The sequence below is a fragment of the Taudactylus pleione genome, unplaced genomic scaffold, assembly GCF_031769625.1.
Source record: "Taudactylus pleione unplaced genomic scaffold, aTauple2 ptg000435l, whole genome shotgun sequence".
Taxonomy (NCBI): domain Eukaryota; kingdom Metazoa; phylum Chordata; class Amphibia; order Anura; family Myobatrachidae; genus Taudactylus; species Taudactylus pleione.
Genome location: NW_028284837.1, coordinates 2,558,709 through 2,575,365, shown reverse-complemented (window position 1 = coordinate 2,575,365; position 16,657 = coordinate 2,558,709). Strand labels below are relative to the sequence as shown.

Below are 16,657 nucleotides of genomic sequence, written 5' to 3'. Positions count from 1 at the left end.
GGGGGTTTCCAGGCAGATGGAAACCCCCCCTGCGTTTGCCTATGGACAACAGCCCCTTCAGACAACTGCCCCCTCAGACAACTGCCCCCTCAGACAACTGTCCCCTTAACTGAAAGCAAATATATAGAAGTATTCTCATATCTTATATGAATTAGCGATAATTTTAAGGAATAAGCTTATGGTAGCACATGCCTGTTGGTTTCTCTTGTCCCATTTTTGATTATTAATCTCTGGACTGATTATAGTTATTAATTCCCACAAATCATCTGTAGACAACAGCACTTCAACATTAAATTTCCAAAGTTTACAGTTATCATTAGCTTGGTTACTGCTTGTATAAGCCCTGTGCTGCTTGCCATTTCTTCTCTTTGTATGTCTTTGGGCCTGATTCAGCATGGTTAGCAATTTTACTCACGCACACACCTGTCCACTGCAAAATGATGCTAATGAATCCCCCCACAGTACAATAAGCTGACACCCAGCACTACATAAGGCCGCTAGAGATGAGTGGGTCGGGTTCTCAGAGAACCGGACCCATACGAACATTGCAATTCTGAGTCAGATCCAAAACCAGCTCAGGGTTTCCCGCATGACTCAGATCCAAAATGGGTCAAAACGCGTCATCCTCCCGCTTTTGTATTCTGGCGGGTTTTACACTTACTGGCTGTGGATAGTGTACAGGGCAGACGTGCTCTGTTCTTCTTGGGTGCAGTCAGTGTTGTGTGTTGTCAGTGACTTGTCACTATTTGTTCAAGGGTGCAGTGTTGTCAGGCTGGGGCTGCAGAACATAAAGTGGGAGGTGCTGCTGTGCCACTCACTGTTGTCCTGTCAATCAAGGGACAGGGGCTGCAGTACATAAACGGCTGCTGCTGTGTTGCCAATAAAGGGGCAGGGGCTGCAGTACATAAACGGCTGCTGCTGTGTTGCCAATAAAGGGGCAGGGGCTGCAGTACATAAAGGGGTGCTGCTATATTGTCCATAAAGGGGCAGCGGCTGCAGTACATAAGGGCTGCTGCTGTGTTGTCCATAAAGGGGCAGGGGCTGCAGTACATAAACGGCTGCTGCTGTGTTGCCAATAAAGGGGTAGGGGCTGCAGTACATAAACGTCTGCTGCTGTGCTGCCAATAAAGGGGCAGGGGCTGCAGTACATAAAGGGGTGCTGCTATGTTGTCCATAAAGGGGCTTGGGCTGCAGTACATAAAGGGCTGCTGCTATGTTGTCCATAAAGGGGCTAGGGCTGCAGTACATAAAGGGGTGCTGCTGTGTTGTCCATAAAGGGGGTTGGGCTGCAGTACATAAAGGGGTGCTGCTGTCTTGTCCTGTCCATCAAGGGGCTAGGGCTGCAGTTCATAGAGGGGTGCTGTGTCATCTAGGGGTGCTCTGTCAATCCAGGGGTGCTCTTCCCCAGTGTAACAAAAATAAAAGTTAAATAAAATTATCATTCCACAAAAAAAGATCTGTTTTGATTATTTTTCGATTTGTTCTACTGTAGCTAGTAGCTATGCTATTATTGTTCAGTGTCACTGCCAGCCATCCACGTATTGTGACACTATAAGTCGTAGCACAGTGTGTTATTATTATTCATAAAAATATTATGACACTGTAAGTGGTAGCGCAGTGTAATATTCAACTTTTCATTTCTTTCCTCAATCGTTAATAAATGATTAGTCTACACGCTGACTACAAGACAACAAAATGCTAAATAACATGCGTAATATATAAAACATAATGGCATCACTGTAAGTGGCAGCGCAGTGTGCTTTTTTCTTCTTATTTATAAATAATGTAGGTCATTGATACCTCAATGTAGTATTTAAACTTGGTACAAATTGACATGTGTGCTGTACTCCACTTCATTCGTGTTTGTTGATATGGAGAACGAACAGTTGAGAGGAGAGCAGGAACCACATACTAGTGCTGGAGCTGCTGCCTGTGCCACCAGTCATGACAATACTAATCCATCTACATCATCTACTGAAGCCAATACCCAAGGGCATACAGGGCTTAAGTCAAGGCATCTAAAATCAAGAACCAATCTTTTACAGTGGTAAAGAAAAAACATCAAAGGGAAAGTTAGCTGCAGAAAGATATTTAAATTTGTCAATATGCCTTTCACCACACGAAGTGGCAAGGAAAGGCTAAGGCCTTGGCCTTTATTTATGACTAGTGGTTCTGCCTCTTATGATAATGTAAGCACAAGTGAATATGCTGACATAGAAATCGAGGATGCTTCTGTGGAAGTGCACCAGGATGAGCAGGATATTTGTGTAGCTGATGCTAATAAGGATGTTGATGATGAGGATGTTGATGATGAGGATGTTGTTGATGAGGATGTTGTTTGTGTAAATCAGGCACAAGTGGAAGAAACAGTAGTTGCCCATGATAAGGAAAAGCCCATTGTCATGCATGGGCACAAGACTAAAAAATGTGTGGTATTATTTCTACCCAAATCAAGACAACAATTGTCAAGCCATCTGTACCCATTGTAAAGCCAGAGTAAGTAGAGGTAGGAACCTTAGCCACCTAGGAACCACCTACCTGTTACCTCATCTGCAGCACATCCATCCAATAAGTTTTTTCAAAATTCAGAAAGTTTTGCTAAAAAAGTACCAACAAGCAGCCCAGCGTCAGCTCGCTCCCTTCCCAAGTACCTGCCATCTTCACCACCATCACCTTCATCAACAATATCAATCATGAAATGATTGGTTAGTTTGGGCCCCATAAAACAAGCTACCAATTGGCAGCTGACATTGCTGGCAATGATCTCTATGTGCACAAACTGGCTTTACAGAGGCAAGATGTTGTTGCCATCATCATCCAATTCCTCACCCTTATCAGTGTGTACATCATCTTCACACAATATTAATTTGTCCTCACTTGAATCCATCATTGCAGGTGCCTCTGTAATTTTTGAATGTTATTGGCATAGAATTTGTAGTTCATTTTGATGGACATCATCTTTTCCACAATTGAGGAAGTAGCCTCCTATGTCAATCACTGACAAGGTTCCTGGCTGTGCTGAAAACTTTCTGAGTACACACTGGAGGGTGGGCAGCTCAAGTAAAGCAAAGCCAGTTTGTGCAAGGGCCTCCAAATTGCCATTTTTTTCCTGCCTGTAGTCAAACGGACTATCTGACATGCCTATTTAAAAGCTACTGTAGGTCAATTTTGGTCGATTCTGGGTTTTTGGTGTATTTATAGGTGATTTTAAGTTAATTTTGCAAATCAGGGATTTATTAAAAGCTAAATTCACTTTAAACTCAAATATACAGTAAAATCAAATCTCTACCTCAATCAACCCTTGACCAAACCTTGGTACTTTCACATATCCTACTACAGGATACCCTCATTTACTAACAGTCAGTTTGGAAATCAGCTAAAAATCAACTACAAAACCAACAGAGAAATCCTTAAAATATAGCTACTAAACACCATTCTATTAGTAGGAACTTAAGTATAATGCCTATGAAAGGAGACACAAGCATGTGGTGCACTGTGGCTATAGGAATTATGGCAATACAAGGCTATGGGATGATGTCCAGCTAACTGTGGTATGCAAATCCCCACCTGACTGAAGAGACACAGGAGGAAGAATTAGAGGTACTGCAGCAGCTTCTTGAGGTACCCCAGAGCCTATACAGGCCTAGATTCTTCCGTGGTTCATTAAACCTCAATACATTGTCTACTGGCGAGGTTATACAGATGTTCTGCATCACACGTTCCAACCTACTGATGCTGTATGACCTTGAACCAGACACTGACGCAAGTTTGCGCTTTAAATGCACAGTCAGTTTCTAATGCAGAGACCTATCTCTCAGATAAAGCCCACTACCAATTGCTGGTCATGAGAAATCACTATAGTTTCCTAGTCTGGGACAGCACCGACATTGATGCAAGTTTGCACTTTAAAGTAGGTACTGTAATACAGACATCCCACTTTCGCTGCGTTTGACTCCTGACCCACTGTGCATGCGCAGTGCTGTGATCTTCCATACGCTATGGCATACTGTAGTGCTACATGGTGTACTGTTTGGCTTGGCTCCAATGGGCATGTGCCAGAAATCCCATTGCAACCCCTCCACTAGGCATGTGCCAGAGATTCAATTTGTAACCCCTCGGAGCTGGCTGACAGCCACCACAGCGCCAATTGTGCAGACATTGACGCAAGTTTGCACTTTAAATGCACAGTCAGTTTGTAATACAGAGACCTCTCTCTCAAACAGAGTCCACTACCAGTTACTTACTGGTCATGAGAAATCACTATAGTGTCCAAGTCTGGGACAGCACCGCCATTGACGCAACTGTGTGCTTTAAACGCAAAGTCAGTATGTACTGTAAAATAGACATCTCACTTTCGCTGTGTTTGACTCCCAACACACTGGGCATGCACAGTAGAAATAGACTCGAAATGTCATACAGTAGCGCGACTAGCTTTGTGCTATGTGGATACTATATTGGAGCACCATAAACCCCTTTCTTGAGCACACAGTGGCATAAAGTAGCATAGAAATGCCAGGTGGTGGGAAGTTGTGGATAATGTATTGAATACTGAATAAGTGAAGATTTAAAAAAAAAAAATTCTATATTTTCAAGGTCTCGAACCCACGGGACAAGAAGATGGGAGAAGCAGTGAGACTAGGCATTAGCCCCCTAGGCCAAATGCCTGATCCCATTACTACAGTAGTTCCTACAGTAATGAAATCATTACAATGTCTAAGTCTGGGACAGTGCCAACAGTACTTACATTGGTGCAAGTGTGCAATTTCAACCGCACAGTCAGTGTGTAATACAGAGCTTAATGATTTCAAACTTTATTAGACATTCTTCTACCGCTTTATTATACATTCCTGATTCCATGTGGAAAATGCTATACTACTGTATAGTGTACCAAATCACCACTTCTGTCAGCCAATCATCAGGCTGTGATGCAGAACATGCATTGGAAATCAGACGCATGCGCTGTGTAGTTTAGGAAAAGTGACACCTGGTCGACAAAAAGTTGTATTACACATTATGACTTTTTCCAGCGCTACGCTACATTACGAAACTTTCTGTGTGGCACGACTCATGGCGTGGTGTGTGGCGCCTTGCGTGGCGCGCTACATAGCGTATGGAGTAACAAACTAGCTGGGCACATCTGTACAAAAGTAAAATTGCCACAATACTGTGCATTTTAAATTGTAATGCAAAGTCAGTGTATTTTAATTTTCATATAGTTTCCACAAGGGGCTACATCATGCTATTGCATGTTAAATCAAGATGTGCACCGACCCCCGTGTTTTGGTTTTGCATCTGGATTAATCTCCATGTTTTGATCTTGCTTTTGCAAAACTACCCTCATGTGTTTTGAGTTTGGATCTGTATTTTAAAAAAAACAGCTACAATTATGTAAATTTGACCTGTTTACAGTACATTACAATCCAAAACCCGAGTTTGGTTTTTAAATCCGAGTTTTGAACCTGCAAAAAGATCCGTACCGGGACTCGGTACGACTCAATACCCCAAAGTGATTCAGAATTCTAACTCGGTTCAACTCGAAACCCCTAATTTTGATTGTTGTCAGTTCTCTAGGAACCGTACTCTCACATCTCTAATTTTAAACTAGGGAATGCCTTGACCTGCTCTATACATAAAGTTTTTATTTTAAGTGCCTATGGCAGTTAATTTGACTGAAATACACTAATGATAAATGTGCCCTGTTTCCAAGCAAACAAATGTCATTGCAAAAATGAATAAAAAAAATATGACAAGCCTATGGAATCAGTTTAACACATATCTGGAAAGTGTATTTGCTAGTGTGGATCCACCCAGAAAACTATAATCTCTTGATTCCAGCTGTTTGTCTTAAGTAGCCCAATGCAACATACTTGAGTTGATAGTGAAAACTTGACCAAGAGGTGCCTTGGTGTCGTAACTGCCGACCTTGACTTACCGTTTGGCACCATTTGGACCCAGCTGCCAATGAACAATGTCATAGACTGCAGGTGGGTCTCCATTCTCATCAAAGTAAAGTTCTCTCCGACTACTGAGTTTTACCTTCACCCTCTTCATATAGTGCAGGAGCTGTGAAGTAAAGGACATTTAACACAAGTTCGGTTTATTAAATGGCATCTGCTGATGGAAATTTATAAAACTTTTTTTTAGAAGCCGACCACACTCCATCAGGGACCGGTCCCCCGTCATTTCTATTAATATTGTATATGGTACAAATTTAGGATGTACATGCCAATATACAGTATTAACACTATTTATGCCTCATTTTTGTGCCTTAGGTCCCATAGCTGCTCATTTGAGTGTATCATGTACGTTTTCACATAACCATGCTCCATAAATAAGCATGTGTGACTTTTGGTGATGGAGACTCATGGGCAGACAAAACTCATCTCACCTGCTTCTGAATGGTTGAAACTAGGCAACAATAAGGCACTCTCACATAGGCAAAGTTCAGAGAGGGCGTGTAAATGGAATTACGGCATATGCAAAGTTATGTGTACTCATATTTACACTTATTTTTTCCAAAGGATCTCTAGAACCAAGGCTCCGGCTGGTGCAAGGGAGCACTGATAATCATGATGGTTCTGATACTGAGTATGCGGATAGGGGTGATCTGGCCGCAGAGATACACAGAATAGAATATGGGTGAGATCCATTATGACCAGCTTGCTTTCAACTACCTAATTCTCAGAAACTATGAAACTACTTTAAACAAACTATTGGGCTTTTGTAACTCCATCAAACACATACAGCTGCTTTCTCCATAACCTGGACCATCCACACTGAAATACCTAAATTGACATTACAAAGAATTACTGCTTTGCTTGCTGGAATTACTGAGGTTTTATGTAATTTACCCCATACAACAAATGATTGTTGAAAATGTTCCTATACCATAGTAATTTACACATCTGCAAATCTTACCTGCATTGCCATTGTTTTTTTTACCATTCATCAATCTCTACTTCTAAATGACTGATTTGATAGAACAAATTTCAGTTAGCAAAATCTCCAAAAACAAACACCTGCTGCCAGCATGACCTGGACACTGTTACACTGAGCTCCCTGCTTGGAAACTTCAAAAATTTACCATGGACCTTGCATCTATATGTGCTGGTTTTTTGTTTTTGTTTTCAAATCATTTCACTGCAGATCTGTATTTGGTACTAATGTCAATTTGCCTTTACACTCTTGAAAGTCCTGTGTAAATTGCCATCACTCTGTAACCTAGCCTCATATCTTCTCACTTCTAATATTGTCTGATTTAGATTTGAATTTCTGCACCCATAAATTCACCAGAGCTCTTAGGCTCAATAACTCACTGTACTTTCACCTACATTGAAGCAAATTGACTGCACTGTCTCATACAGCCTCAATTCCTACTTCCAATTTTCCTCTCCCTATTTCTTTCATCCACACAATGACCACATTATCTTCAACTCCCCCTTCACTCAGTATCCACATGATTCTTTACTCCACCACCTATTCCCACCTCTATCCTCAACCAATAGTCTCCTCCACCTCCTTCTTCTCCACCTTTCCCCCATCCTCTGTCTTTCTGCCACCCCTCTGCTTTCCTCCCCACCTTTCCTGTTCCTCCTTCATTATCTTCTCCCCCACTATGGTCCTACTACCCCACTGTTAAGCCCTGCTTCCTCCCTCCTCTCCCTATCACCCCATTGCACGTCCATCCACACTAAACTCCCTTCCTGCCCACCACCTGCAGCTTCCCTTCCTAGCTCAGCCCTGGGCTGCATAATTAGTAATGAAAAGAAATTCATTGGTGCAGCCCCTGGCTGTAAAATTGCTAATAAATTAATTAAAAAACAATTCATTGGTGCAGCCCCAACCTGAATAATTAATAATTTTATGAAAAAAGTAAAAAACAATTCATTGGGTGCAGCCCCTGGCTGAATAATCCTAGCTGCATAATTAATAACCAGAAATTCATTGGTACAGCGCCTTGGCTGTAAAATTGATAATAAATTAATTTAAAAACAAATCATTGGTTCCTAAACCAACCATAACATTAATTTAAAATGTCAGGCAGCAATGTCCCAACCAGCACATAATGGAAAGGAAAAAGGTACAAGATGGAATAGTCCTTGGAATTATGTTGTATATGAAACAGGATATTCACAGTTTAACAAACCAATCATTTCAGCGACAAGGACTGTAATTGTTGGTAGAGGTCTTCCTCATGGAAATTGTAATTAATTTTAATGAACATCATCTTTTACACATTTTGAGGAAGTAACCTCCTATGCCAATAACTGACAAGGTTGCCAGCTGCACTGAAACTCTTTCGGAGTACTGGGCAACTTAAGTAATGCAAAGCCAGTTTGTGTATGGGACTCCAAATTGCCACTTTTCCTGCCAGTACTGAAAGGGACTGTCTAAAATGCCTATTAGGATGTAATCTCTGATATAGTCCTCCACCATTCTGTGAATGGAGACTGTATCACACATAGTCACGGTAGACATATCACTAGTAGGCAGTTCACTCAGGCCCAACCAGATGTCATTTTTTGTTGAAGGATTTGCATGACCAGCAGGCATTCTGTAAGGAAAATTTAGTTTTTTCCTGGCAGCTGCAGAAACTGAAGGAGGAGATGATGGCGTTTTACGTGCAGCTGCAGCTGACAATTTGTTTACCAACAGCTCTTTGCATAGTTTTAGATTTTAGTCTGTTGGAAAAAAACTCACAAGGTAGGGCTTAAACCTAAGATCCAAAATGGTCGCCAAAATATGTTTTTCAGATTTCAATAGATTGACGACTTTTGGATCCTGGTGAAGTGAATCAAGGGCTTGATCCACCAGTCCAACATACCTTGCACAATTCCTCCATTTCAGCTCCTCCTTCAGTTTCTCCAGCTGTTTTTGCAAAAGTCTAATGAGGGGAATGACCTAACTCAAGCTGGCAGTGTCTAAACTATCTTCATGTGTGGCAAGTTCAAAGGGTTTGAGAACCTTGCACAACACGGAAATTATGCTCCACTGCACGTGAGTAAAGTGCATTCCCCCTCCATAGCCTATGTCATAGGCCGTTGTATAGCCCTAGATGGCCCTTTGCTGTTCCTCCATCCGCTGAAGTATATAGAGGGTAGAATTCCACCGAGTTACTACCTCTTGCTTCAGCTGATGGCATGGCAAGTTTAACAGTACCTGCTGGTCATGCAATCTTCGACAAGCAGTTGCCGAATGTCTAAAATGTCCGTATATTTTGCGGGCAACTGAGAGCATCTCCTGCATGCCCCTGTCATTTTTAATAAAATGTTGCACCACCAAATTAATGGTGTGTGCAAAACAAGGGATGTGTTGGAATTCGCCCACATGTAATGCTCTCACAATATTGGTGGCATTGTCCAAAATCACAAATCCCAAGGAGAGTCCAAGTGGGGCAATCCATTTAGCATTGATTTACCTGAGTTTTTCTAAGAGGTTCTCAGCAGGATGCCTCTTAGTGAAACCAGTTATACAAAGAATAGCCTGCCTCTGTATCAGCTGTCTTTTGGTAGATGTTGCTGCTGCTGTTGCTGTTGCAGGCAATACACCTACCCAGTGGGCTGTCACAGTTATGTAATCCTTAGTTTGCCCTTTCCCACTTGTCCACATATCAGTGGTCAAGTGGACAATGGGTACAATGGCATTTCTGAGGACATTAATAAGTTTTTTTTAATGTCCTTGTACAGACTTGGAATTGCTGTTCTAGCGATGTGGAATCTAGAAAAGAACTGGTAGCGAGGACACAGGACCTCAATTAACTGTTGAAAACCCACTGCAGTAATGGCGGATACTGGACGCACACCTAATACCAGCATAGCTGTTATGGCGTCAGTAATCCGCTGTGCAACTGGGTGATTGCTGTCATACTTCTTTGCCCTTGCAAACGATTGTTTGACAGTTAGTTGTTTTTTGGAGGATACGTTACAAGTAGTCTTCCTCCTGGTCCCTTTCTGGGATGAAGATCCACTTGCAGCAACAACAACAGGCATAGTCATCAACGATCCTTCTAAGGAATCAAGGATAGGAGAGGAGTCAATCATGCTTCGAATAACAACATTGGATGCAGCAGGACTACTCCCAATGAAAAATGAGGATGTTGATGATGCAGGTGTTGGTGGTGGAGATCAAAGGTGCTTGGATCCTACAGAGAGGGAGCAGGTAGGTGACACACTGGACTTGTTACGTTTTGAGTTTTGGAACTTGGCGACATACACTTTGATATTTGATGAATGCGCTCCATAGTGTAACAAGGAGGAGGTTCCTAGGTGGTTTAGGTCCCTCCCTCTACTCACTCTTGCTTGGCAATGGTTACATATGGCTTGACAATTGTTGTCCGGATTGGGGTGGAAATAATTCCACATATGAGAAGTGGATATTTTTGTCTTTTGCCCTGGCATGACAACAATGGGCTTTGGCTTTTCCAATCCATGGGCAACAGCTGTTGCCTTACTTACACAAGGACATCCTTGGCATCAACATCCTCATCATCCTTAGCGCCTTCAACTACCAAAATATCCTCCTCCTCCATGTGCAATTCCACAGAAGCATCCTCACTGACTACGTCTGCAAGATGTTGACTGCCCTTCCCCACATTTACAGAGGGCACACAAATGTTTGAACTTGATAGATCCTCAAGTATACTAGTATTTAGGTCTGGCTCACACATGGCAACCGCGGACACACTTGAACTCTCCTCGGGGATTTGTGATTTCGATTTCTCAGGGAACAAAGTTGTTTTTTCCAGAGCTGTCTTACTCTTCTTAACAGGTGTGACAGAAATTATTGCCGGCCGCATGGCTGATGGTTCAATTTGTCTAAATGCCGGCGGTCGGCTTCCTGACTACATTTCTTCTTAACAACTTTAAATTTTCTAATGGTACCACCACCACTATTACTACAAGCAGAAGGGCTATCAGAACTAGCAGTCATCATAAATAAAGGCCAAGGCCTTCTCCTTTCCTTGCCACTTCATGTAGTGAATGGCATATTGCCAATTTTTTGTTTATCTAAAGGCAACTTGCCTTTCGATTTTTTTTTCTTTACTACAGTAAAAGTAGCTTAACCATATCCATGGTGTGACATAAGCCCTGGGGCATGGGCCTTCATAGAGGATGAGGAAGTTGATGGCCTTGCATCATCATGATGACTGCTGGCAGCAGCTACAACATGTGGTTCTTGGCCTTGCTCTCCTGTCATGTGACAGCCCCCCATATTTTCTGCTGTCTTGAAGCAGTGTCACAAGCACCAATAGTGTAAGCAAGGTGCGGTTACAAAATTCACACACGTGCAGTCGTGCACACACAGAAAAAAATTATACAAAAGACAATCGGTTTTTTTTTCGGGTCCAGAACTTGGGCCCAGAGCACCGATTAATGACGATTGGAGTCGGGCAGCACTATGTTGCATCTTGCGTTGCTGGCTGTATCTTGTTCTTGTGCGGCTAAGCCTAACACGCGCACACAGAAAAAACTTAGACAAAAAAAAGACACTATTTATTTATTTATTTTTTTCAGGTCCACAACTTGGGCCCAGAGCACAGATTGATGACGACTGGAGTCAGGCAGCACTAGGTTGCGTTTCTGTATCTTGTGCAGCTAAGCCTAACATGCACACACAGAAAAAAATAGACAAAATACACTATTTTTTTTTTTCGGGTCCAGCACAGATTGATGACGACTGGAGTCGGGCAGCACTTGGTTGCAACTTGCGTTGCTGCTGTATCTTGTGTGGCTAGAGGGGTTGGGAGCGGGTACTAATTACCTGGGCCCGGGCTTGCTAGAGGGGCTCGGTGGGGGCCCAGGTCCGGGATCTACAACTGTGAAAAAGAAGAATGAACATAGACTCATTTGGACACAGGATTATACTGCTTTGAGTGGTGAATTAATGCAGTCAGCCAAAGAACTTTGGCCCATCTTGACAGAAGATGATTCGCTGTTAATGCTGAAAGGTTCCACGATCATGCCTGCCTACAGACGAGGCAAAAACATTAAAGATTACGTTGTCCACAATGATATCACCACATTTAAACCCCTTCGGCCTTCCCATTTATTTAGCCAGAAAGCCGACAATTTTCGCTGTACAAGGTGCACTACGTGCAGTTATTTGGAGGTACGAGATTCTTTTGTACACCCCAGATCAGGTAGAAAATTCAGTATTAAATTAACGATTTGTAGTGTACTTCATCAGGTGCCCCTGTGGTCTTCTGTATGTAGGGAAGACAACCAGACAGCTCAAGGAGCGCATGGCACTTCACAGGCCGTGCATCTGAGCTGCCATTGATGGTAAGCCATCGGATTTACCTGTAGCAAGACATTTTCGGGATTTCAAGCATGGACTGAGTACATTAAGATACAAGATGATTGACTGGGTTCCTCCCAGTATCAGGGGTGGTGATCGAGGCAGAACTTTGCTAAAAAAGAAGCAAGGTGGATCCACCTGCTCAATACGGTGCAGCCTTTTGGCTTAAATTAATTTGTCTCATATACATGTTTTTTATGATGTCGTATTTGTGATTTATATTTATGTGTAATTTATAGGTTTACAGGTTTGCTAGTCATGTACATTGCATGTTTATATCAGCTGATTTATTTGCCAGCTCGTGGCGATTGCCCACTTTATGTATATTTAGCGCATACTATTTTCTTCACACCACAAGTATTTGTCAGTCTGTACCATTCATGCGCTTTCTATCCATTTCTAGTAGCCTGCTTTAGCTGACATATTGTATTTTATTATGAGTAACATGTATATTTATTATGAGTAACATGTATTGCCTCTACTTGAGTTTCCTTCTCTCCCTGTTCAGCCTATTTTGCTCATTGTAACATTTTCTCTGCAATTTAGGGTTGTCATGGTGATGGGACACTGTCGGTTAGCCACGCCTTCTGTAGATAGCCAGGAAGCCAGAGGGCGGCTGCTAGTGATGATGTCACCGGTGCTGAACGGGAGGTGCATGGACTAGTGGTGCACAATGGTGAGTAGTTATTTATATGTGTGTTTTGTATCTGTAAATTTGATGATGTCTTGATAAAAGAGGGTCAGCCTCTGAAACATTTACTTCCATCACCATGTGGTCTGCATTATTTATCATTTATTTAACCGGAGTGCCATCCAAGTTGTTTTGGGGAAATCAGAACGCTGGGATCTACACATGGTGATGGGGATGGGCTATATATAGATGAGTGGTTATGTTATATTTGTATACTGAAGACATAATACTCTATAAACTGAAATGTTGATATATACTTGCCTCGCATCTTATTGTTTATATCTGAGTGCTGCATCTATAGAGAACTATACATGGACTTTTTGTGGAGGCACCGGATCAAGGTATATGCTTTTTTAAAGAGTGCCGGACTCTGGGACTATATATATATATATATATTGATAGTAGCACTGGAGAAGTATGGGATGGCATATATGTGTGTCCCAGATACCTATCATATGTGTTTTAAAAACCCCAGGTAAAGTCTGTTATGCCAAACAGACCAGAGGTGTCGGCTTTTGGTAAAAAACGGATAGTGGGTCCTAGGGGTGTGGAGAAGAGAAGAGAAGGGAGGGCTCCATCCACAGGCCATTCCAGGTGTTGGGCCTTTCAGTCTGAGAGCAGGCTGATTAGTAGTTGCACGTGGAAGTAGCTCAGATAAAGTTGTGTTAGGTTTTGGTTCAGTGTCTCACATACCCTGGGGAGAAACAGACACTGAGGTTTGTTCAGAGACGTGATATTTGAAAGCGCTGTGTTTGTGTTTGTGGTAAGGCAGTAGGCCTTGCCACTTGTAGAGAGGGAATAACCTGTCTAGTTAGTGCCCAGATGGGATAGGATTTATTTTTATGTTTTGTTTATTTTGTTGTGTATATTGCACAATAAAACTGGTCATGACCAGCTTGCACGAAAACCCTGATGTGTCCATCTACCCCAGGAGAGGGACCCCCTACCCCAACTATATTACAATATATATTAGAGATGAACGGGTACGGATGTCAGAGATTCGAGCCCACCCGAATTTAGCAGTTCCTAGTCGGATCCAAGCAGGCTCGATTTTTCCTGCCTGACTCGGATCTCAAACTGAGGAAAAACTATAGAGTCTGAAATCTTGCGGTTTGCAAGCTTTCGTCTCTATGATCAATGTAGTATATAAGGGACCACGCAATGGACTCCATTTCACTCTGGCTGTGGAGACTGAACAGGGTGGGTGGGTAGTGTAGGGCTGGGAGAGGTGATGGTGCCATCTGCTGTGTCCTGGGCTGGTGCTCATCCATTCTGGCTGGGCTGGTGCTGTTACTATGCTGTCTGCTGTGTCCATCTGGGCTGTTGCTTATCCATCTGGGCTGTCTGTGCTGTCTGCTGTGTCCTGGGCTGGTGCTGCTGATCCATTCTGGGCTGGTGCTTTGCTGTCTGCTGTGTCCATCTGGGCTGGTGCTGTGTCCATCTGGGCCCAAGTTCTGGACTCAAAAAAAAAAAAAAAATAGTAAAAAAAAAATCAAAGTGTCTTTTATATTTTTCTGTGTGTTAGGATTAACTGAAGTACCGCACAAGATCCAGCCAGCAATGCAAGTTGTAACCTAGTGCTGCCTGACTCCAGTCGTGATCAATCTGTGCTCTGGGCCCAAGTTCTGGAGCTGACAAAAAATAAAAATCAGTTGTCTTTGTTTTGATCTTTAACTTTAACTGTCTGTGTGTGTGTGTGTGTGTGTGTATCAAGCCAGCAACGCAAGTTACAACCTAGTGCTGCCCAACTCCAGTCGTGATCAATCGGTGCTCTGGGCCCAAGTTCTGGAGCATAAAAAAAATAAAAATTGTTTTGTGTGCATGTGAGCCACACCTGGCTGTCACTGTCATCGGCGTAGGTGCGCACGAGTGCTATGCTCCTGTCTGTTGAGGGGCTGCTGCCCAAAATAATAAATAAATTTTATTGTGTGCATGTTAGCCACACCAGTCATTGGTGTAGCTGCGCAGAGGTGCTGTGTTGCTGTCTGTCAAGGGGCTGCATGAATATTGCAATGAAAACTTTTTTTTGAAGCTACTGGGTTACAAAAAGTAGTTTTTTTAATCTTAAACATAACAGAAATGTTATCCTAACAGCTTATAAAGTTATATGCTCTAAAAAACTAAAGCCTATATTTATTTACAAACCTATATAGAGTAGACATCCTAAATTCTAAAACTGTTCTATTCAAAAACTTAAACAAAAGTCAGGAGAGGCCTTGGAGAACATGAAAAAAGATGCTCTAGGTGCTGAACTTCAAAGGATTTCTCCGTCATGTTCTGCAGTGTGGAAAGGTTTCATTCGCATGTTTTCTGTAAAGCAGTTCAAAGTTACAGCCTTCAAAGTGTCTGGCTATAACACCCACCTTTGCCAGGTATTACCAAAGATTATTACAAGCAAAGGATTCATATGTCCAGAATCTGTCTAGGAATTCATGGATCGTATTTGGCCTGAATGCACTAAGACATCCAGTGATTCTGTCACTGTGTTCTGTAGCCGACTTTATTCCAACTGTACCTGAATCGCAAACTGAAATATGGAATAGTAAGCACAGACAACACGGAGGCCTTTGTTATTCCGCTGCCTGCATGCCAACCAATACCTCCCAGACTACACCCACTGGGGGGACCAGGTCTTGATAATGACCATCCCCATCTGTTGCTAGGCCTTCTTTTTCCAAATCATCCATCCTGAACTTCCTGTCCAAAAAGGGTGAGCAGGGTACAGAAAGAGGAGCTAGATATCACCGATTACATTTTTTTTCATCTATAATAGATGATGTGGAGAGATAAGAGCTTCAGATGTTGGAACAGGGGATCCCACCTATTTGGCTTCCATCCAGAGAACAGAGCTCTGTTCCTCAGGAAGTGTCTATGCCTAAACTGATAGTTAGGTAGTCTCTGTCTATTGGTAAACACCCTTCAGGAGATGGCAACCCAAAATAACAACAACTATAATAATGGGTCCACTGATAACCAGCCTGATCCCTTAACAGCAACATACCCCATATGGCCAACTCATAACATGACACCCAGTTCGCCATGGTTGCTATGTGTGGTCCACCCAATTTTTGGCCTTCTAACATATTCACATATCTAAGAAGTGGACAGTGGGAACAATGGCAATTTGAAGGCCACTAACTTACTGTTTTTTTTAATGTCCCTGTACAGGATGGGAAATTATGATACAGAAAGGAAGGTTTGCAAAGGATTATTTAAGTCAATTGTTAATTTATTTTTGGAAAGCACGCTTCCTGGTACCCTTCTGGGATAAAAAAGATCCACTACCAGCAAGCAGGCATGGCGCTCAAGAAAGAATTCCCAAGAAAGACACAACATAAGACTTAAACCTTAAATCTGAAATGTTGCATTTGCTGCTCTGTTCCGCTTGTTCAAATATCTCATATGGTTAAGTGGACAGTGGGAACAATGGCAGTTTGAAGGCCACTAACTATGTTTTTTTTATGTCCCTGTACAGGTTGGGAAATGCCTTTATAGAAGATTTGCAAAGCATTATTTAAGTCAGTTGTTTCTTCCTGGTCCCCTTCTGGGATGAGAAAATCAACTGCCAGCAGCAGCAGCCATGCTCAAGGATTCTTCTGTGGCAAGGACTGATGTAAATGTACTGTATCACATTTTTTTGTAAATGCCTCCTCCCCTCCCTTTCTCCCT

The 16,657-nt window shown here is 42.4% G+C and overlaps 1 protein-coding gene across 1 annotated transcript in view; it reads right to left on the bottom strand.

Annotated features, from left to right (window-relative positions):
• The window catches only part of LOC148505897 (extracellular calcium-sensing receptor-like), a 52,141-nt gene extending 44,683 nt beyond the window's left edge, over positions 1 to 7,458 (bottom strand). The window contains exons 1-2 of the mRNA XM_088447609.1: positions 7,378 to 7,458; positions 5,933 to 6,063 (exon numbers count right to left, since the gene is read on the bottom strand). Coding sequence (XP_088303735.1) covers positions 5,933 to 6,063; positions 7,378 to 7,458 — 212 coding nt within the window. The remainder of the gene's footprint in view (positions 1 to 5,932; positions 6,064 to 7,377) is intronic.
• Between the last annotated feature and the right edge of the window lie 9,199 nt (positions 7,459 to 16,657).